General features: G+C 45.8%; 1 protein-coding gene across 1 annotated transcript; it reads left to right on the forward strand.

The window, feature by feature from the left end:
* The first annotated feature begins 2,942 nt into the window (after positions 1 to 2,942).
* LOC109196341 (uncharacterized) lies at positions 2,943 to 5,047 on the forward strand. The gene has a single exon (XM_025902045.1). The coding sequence runs from the start codon at positions 2,966 to 2,968 to the stop codon at positions 4,859 to 4,861; it is 1,896 nt and encodes a 631-aa protein (XP_025757830.1). The 5' UTR covers positions 2,943 to 2,965; the 3' UTR covers positions 4,862 to 5,047.
* The last annotated feature ends 778 nt before the right edge of the window (positions 5,048 to 5,825 follow it).

Genomic DNA, 5,825 nt, shown 5'->3' on the forward strand with positions numbered 1-5,825 from the left:
GTAGGGCTGAAAAATCCATCAAACTGGCAAAAACTGCAGTTCCTCTTATGGCTACTTGAGGCTGGCAACAAAAGAATAATTTGACCCTGACATGCTCCCAGTTTAAAATGCTTTGTTGCATCACAGCCTGGGATGACACACGGTTCTGGCCTATAAGGGTAGTTTACAGCCTATGGGTGAACATTTTTCTAACCTATCCATATTGATACAGTAGTTAGAGGCAGAGTCGTTTTGATTGACAGGTGTCCCAACGTAGGCATCTGTAGCTGCTGTCTGTCTGCTAGGTCTTATCTCTATTAAGTGAGACACTGAACTGGATCTCTCATCAGTGTCTGTGCTGTCAGTGCCTTCCTGAGCATGTCTAATGAAAATATCTGGCAAATAAACACTGCTTGCTAGTTGGTACAGCCTGCCCAAGAAGTTTGGTGGGTAAACATCAAATATTTTACTAGATACTACTTAGCACTAATGGCAGACATGCATGTCTGTGCATGCACTTGTATAATTTATGAATGTAGCTGGCTAACCAAGCCTTCTACCGTTAGCTGAAAACTTAGCACTCCAAATCTGGTTCCAGCAACCAATGTGTCTATCAATGAAAACAATAGCTTTGCGGTTTCAAAACAAAAAGTCCCAAACCAATGAGTAACACCACAGTGGCTATTTCCATCTTTCATATATGTAATGGGGAAGGCTTTAGGACCCAGGGGACCCAAGGGAGGGTATAAAAGAGGAAGTAGCAGCAGGTGCTCTTCATTTGCACTGACAGCGGCTGTGAACAATGGTTGTGTGAGTAGGTGAAGAGCCTGAGAAGTTTTAATTGTCTTCTACACACAGTTGTTTTAAACCTCTACAGCAGAGGTTCGAGGTACAGGCTGTTTTTCCTTTTAGTGCTTTTTGTTAAATTTGTTGAAATGTATTTGATGTTTATTGTATTTTATGTTTTTAGTAGTGATTTTAGAAGATAAGCCAGGTGTGCAGCAAACAGTTGTCTGCTGGAGGTATGTTAACTTAATATATTTGACATTAAAAAAAGTATATTTATGCACTATAATCTAATTTATATTATATTGCCTCCTGCAGGACAGGCTGCACATGTGAATTTGTCACTGTTTTTTCCTCCTCCTCTTTTTGTTGCGTTTTTTTTGGTTTTAGTAGGGTCACCTTTTAAAACTGTTTTTTATGCCGGGTTTGTTTTTATTTTCAATGGGCTGGTGCAATATTAGTCGGGCAACGTGCAACGTTCTGTTGGGCTCGTATTTATTTGGGGTGGATTTGTTTCTTTTAAAGTAACGAGCATCTGGGACCACCGGGGTAGAGCAAGCCCTCAGGTGATAGTTGCATTGCTGGCAGGTTGCACCAATAAGACTATCTTGTGGTCGTTTGTGACCTTTTCCATTTTGATGTTTTAGTCCTTTTGCAAACCCTTTGTGTTTTCTTTTAAAATAATAAATTTTAACATATCTGACTGACATTGACCCTCTTGTCCCGTTTATTCTGGGCTCGTTCCTGTGAGAGCTTTGGGCCTGAAAGTTTGCACAAATAGTATAGAGGCCCTTAGCGAACACTCGGTGGCTTTTACTCGCTACATTATTTGGCGTTGTCAACAGGATCAGGTCATATCAGTTAGTGTTTTGTTTTTATTTTGGTGTGGCCCTGTTTATTTTAATAAGAGTGTTAGAGGAGAGGAGGAAAAACAGTGACATCTTCTACGGAGGGGACGCCAACGGTTGGACTGCCCGCGCGGATAATAAACCTCCTTCACCGCCCCTATGGACGACGTACAGGCTCTCTTGGAGCAGCTGCAGCAGCTAAAAGCAGCAAATGAACAGTTGAGAGACCAATTACAGGAACGTTCTCCTGTGAGTGGTCCAGTGCCAGATCCAGTGCCGGGTCCATCTACTGTGCCATCAAATATGAACCCAATAAATGAAACTACAAATGTCTGTTACGTTTATGCACCTCGGGAGCGTAAATGCCCAAGGTTTACTGGTAAATTGTCAGTGGACTTGTTAACTGTTGACCAGTGGGTTGAAGAAGTACGTAGATGCCTGGAGATTCGTCCTATGTCAAGAGCAGCACAAGTGATGTTTGTGATGGACCATCTTGATGGCAGTGCTAAATCTGAGGTCTGTTTTCATTTGAGTACCAGTAGAGATACTCCTGACAAGATTTTTGACATTTTAGTTGAGAACTATAGCTGTACTCAGTCGTATGTAGCTGCCCAGCTACAGTTCTTCCAGCGCACCCAGCGAGAAGGGGAATCTCTGCGAGATTACTCTCATGCCCTTAAATCTTTAATGGACACTGTAATCTGTAAGACACCAGGTGGTATTCCAAATTCTGATATATTGCTACGGGACCAGTTTACTGAACATGTCCATGATGATATGCTGCGCAGAGAGTTGAAACAGCGGGTCCTTCAAACACCAGACATGTCCTTTCTTGCCCTACGCAGTATTGCCCTTAAGTGGGCTGATGTAGGTAGGCAGGGAGGGAAAACTAGGTCCCGAGCCTATTCTTGTGATACGAACTGTCAGGTAGTAGGAGTTAATGCAGAGATGCATGCAGTCACCGCTAGGCCTAATGATGACATTCTACAGATAAAAGACTGCCTTCGTAAACAACAGGTTCAGTTGGATATGCTCATGAAGCAAATGTCTGTCCATTTTTCACAGCCCTCTCAGACTGGACTAGCCCCGACCCCTCCCACAACTAGGCCTTTTCGTTTCCAGGCAGATGGAAAGCCAATTTGCCATCGGTGTGGTAGGGCTGGTCATATTGCCAGATTCTGTAGGGTAAAACATCCACCTATAAAGAATAGTGGTGGGTCTCCTGCTGATGCACATGTACAAAGTCAGGTTGTGGAACAAGGCCCTGAGTCTCAGCCATCGGGAAACTAGGTCCCTCTGGTGCAGAGAGCCAGGCATCAGGAACAGGGTTTACAGGCTCAGCTGATGTTGTTATGGAAGATCCCTCTCGATTAATTGGGAATTGTCCAGTGGTGGAAATAGAAATGGGGGGTGTTATAGTTCCCTGCCTGTTGGATACTGGGTCCATGGTCACCACTATTCGAGAGAGTTTCTTTGAGAAGCACTTCAGGTCACAGGGGGTGGGGCATTTAAAGAAATGTCAATGGTTACGCCTTAGGGCAGCTAATGGGTTGAGAATCCCCTATACAGGCTACATGGAGCTTGATGTGACTGTTTTTGGTGGCACCCTGACAAAAATGGGTGTGTTAGTGGTGGAGGACCCTCCAGATGGGAGCGTTCAGCAGCCACAGAGTGTGCCTGGCCTCTTGGGGATGAATATCATTAGCCGTTGTTACCACCTACTCTTTGAGCAGTTTGGCCCTCGCCTGTTTGAATCTCCTGCCCTTGAAAATGCCAGTAAGACGTGGAAAGAGACACTTCATAAGTGTCAGCGCATTGAGGCTTTGAATACATCCGGGTATTTAGGTAAAGCAAAAGTCCACGGTCGAGCGGTTTGTGTCCCTGCTGGTTCGTTGAAATGGATACGTACTAGCTGCCCCTCTGCTGCTAACATTAACCTTCCGTCAGTGCTCCTGGAGCCCATAGCGACAGGTAATCCCCTTCCAGGGGGCATCTTGGTTTCCCCGGCCCTCCTTTCTGTTGAACAGGGTGTTGTTGACATTCCGGTGGTCAATGTGGGAATTGAGGATGTTTGGTTACCGCCCTGTACACAACTAGGTGAATTGCATGTGGTGGACCCTCCATCATCTGGGGACTCTGTCATTACTGAAGAGTCTGATGATCCCACGATGCAGATAATGATGCATGAAGTGACTGTACAGGCGCATCCGCACCTTGATTTTTCCGAGCTCTCATGGCCTAACTTGTCCAATGAACAGTCACAACAAGGAGTGTCACTTTTGCGGAAGCATTGCTCAGTTTTTAGCCATGGGGAGGGAGATTTAGGATGTACCACGTTAGTGGAACATGAGATCCCTTTAATGGATGATGCCCCAGTGCGACAGCGGTATCGCCGACTTCCACCCTCTCAGTATGAACAAGTGAAAGCCCATATTAAAGATTTGTTGGATCGGGGGGTAGTGCGTCCAAGCAGTAGCCCTTATTCTTCTCCGATTGTGGTGGTTTTCAAGAAAAATGGAGAGATTAGGCTGTGTGTCGATTACCGTTTGCTTAATGCCAAGACACGGAAAGATGCTTACCCATTACCCCGTATTGAGGAGTCATTAGATGCCCTGACGGGAGCACAGTGGTTCTCTACATTGGACCTTGCAAGTGGGTATAATCAAGTACCAGTGGCTGAGAAGGACAAAGCTAAGACTGCTTTCTGTACCCCTTTTGGTCTTTTCGAATTCAATCGAATGCCATTTGGGCTCTGTAATGCCCCTAGCACCTTTCAGAGGCTAATGGAGCGGATTTTTGGGGATCAAAGTTTCCAGTCCCTTTTATTGTACCTGGATGATATTGTTGTGTTTTCATCCTCCTTTGAGCAGCATCTGGAGCGTCTTGACCTGGTCTTAACACGCCTCAAAGAGCACAATCTAAAGTTGAAGCTGGAGAAGTGTCACTTTTTCCAGCCGGAGGTTCAATACCTCGGGCATGTAATATCTGCTTCTGGGGTGGCGACTGACCCTTCTAAGATTAGTGCAGTGGCTGAGTGGGCACGACCAACTACTTGTACAGAGCTACAGTCATTTTTGGGATTTGCCTCATACTATCGGCGTTTTGTTAGAGGTTTTGCCAAGTATGCTGCCCGCTTCACCGGCTGGTGGGCGAGTTGGGAGGTACCAAGAAGAAACGTAGAAGTGGTGCCAGTGGGGCAATGTGTCATCTTTGGAGTGAGGAATGTGAGAATGCATTCCAAACACTAAAAAGGCTGCTGGTTAGTGCCCCAGTATTGGCATATGCAGATTTTGCTAAACCTTTTGTCCTTGAGATAGATGCTAGCCAGGCAGGTTTAGGGGCAGTTTTATCTCAGGAGCAAGAAGGAAAGAGACGGCCAGTTGCTTTTGCTAGCCGGGGCCTGCGACCTAGTGAAAGGAATATCTAATTATAGTTCTAGGAAGTTGGAATTCTTGGCACTAAAATGGGCTGTCACTCAAAAATTCCGTGAATATTTGTTGGGAAATAAGTTTGTGTTCACGGATAACAATCCCCTTAGCTACTTGCAGACTGCTAAATTGGGAGCCGTAGAGCAGCGGTGGGCCTCAGAACTAGCTGTGTTCAATTTTGAGATTAAATATAGGCCAGGTCCCAGCAATTGCAACGCTGATGCTTTGTCACGGCAACTGCATCCACAGAGTCCATCTGGCCTGCTTCCAGGGTTGAAGGTTCCACAGGAAGTGCAAGATCAGACAGATGTAGGTCAACTGGGAAATGCTGTTGCCGCTACGTGTAGAGCCATAGCTGCCTTTCCATCCCGACCTAAAGCTGATCTAATATCCCTTCAAGCTGCTGACCCGGTAATTGGCCCTTTTTCACAGTATTGGGAAAGAGGGAGGCTGCCTACCAAGCAGGAAATGGGTAATGCAAGTAAGGGAGTGAGAAAGTTGGTGCAACAGTGGCCCAGAATCAAGTTGAAGGAAGGTGTCTTGTATCGTCAAGTTCAGACACCTGGTGATGGCCAAGTTTTGTTTCAACTGTTGCTACCCCAGTGCTTGCAAACAGAGGTCCTGAGAAGTTTACATGATGATCATGGGCATCAAGGCATTGGACGCACTACCAGCCTGGTGAGAGAAAGGTGTTTTTGGCCCTTTATGGCACGTGACATTGAGAAATATTGTCAGGAGTGCGATCGTTGTGTCTTGGCAAAGGCTGTGAAACCAAAAGTTCGCA

This window comes from Oreochromis niloticus, linkage group LG22 (genome assembly GCF_001858045.2).
Source record: "Oreochromis niloticus isolate F11D_XX linkage group LG22, O_niloticus_UMD_NMBU, whole genome shotgun sequence".
Taxonomy (NCBI): Eukaryota; Metazoa; Chordata; class Actinopteri; order Cichliformes; family Cichlidae; genus Oreochromis; species Oreochromis niloticus.

What these genes read in the sequence shown, in the direction of transcription:
- LOC109196341 (XM_025902045.1), top strand. Translation starts at nt 2,966, where the DNA reads ATGGAAGATCCCTCTCGATTAATTGGGAATTGTCCAGTGGTGGAAATA.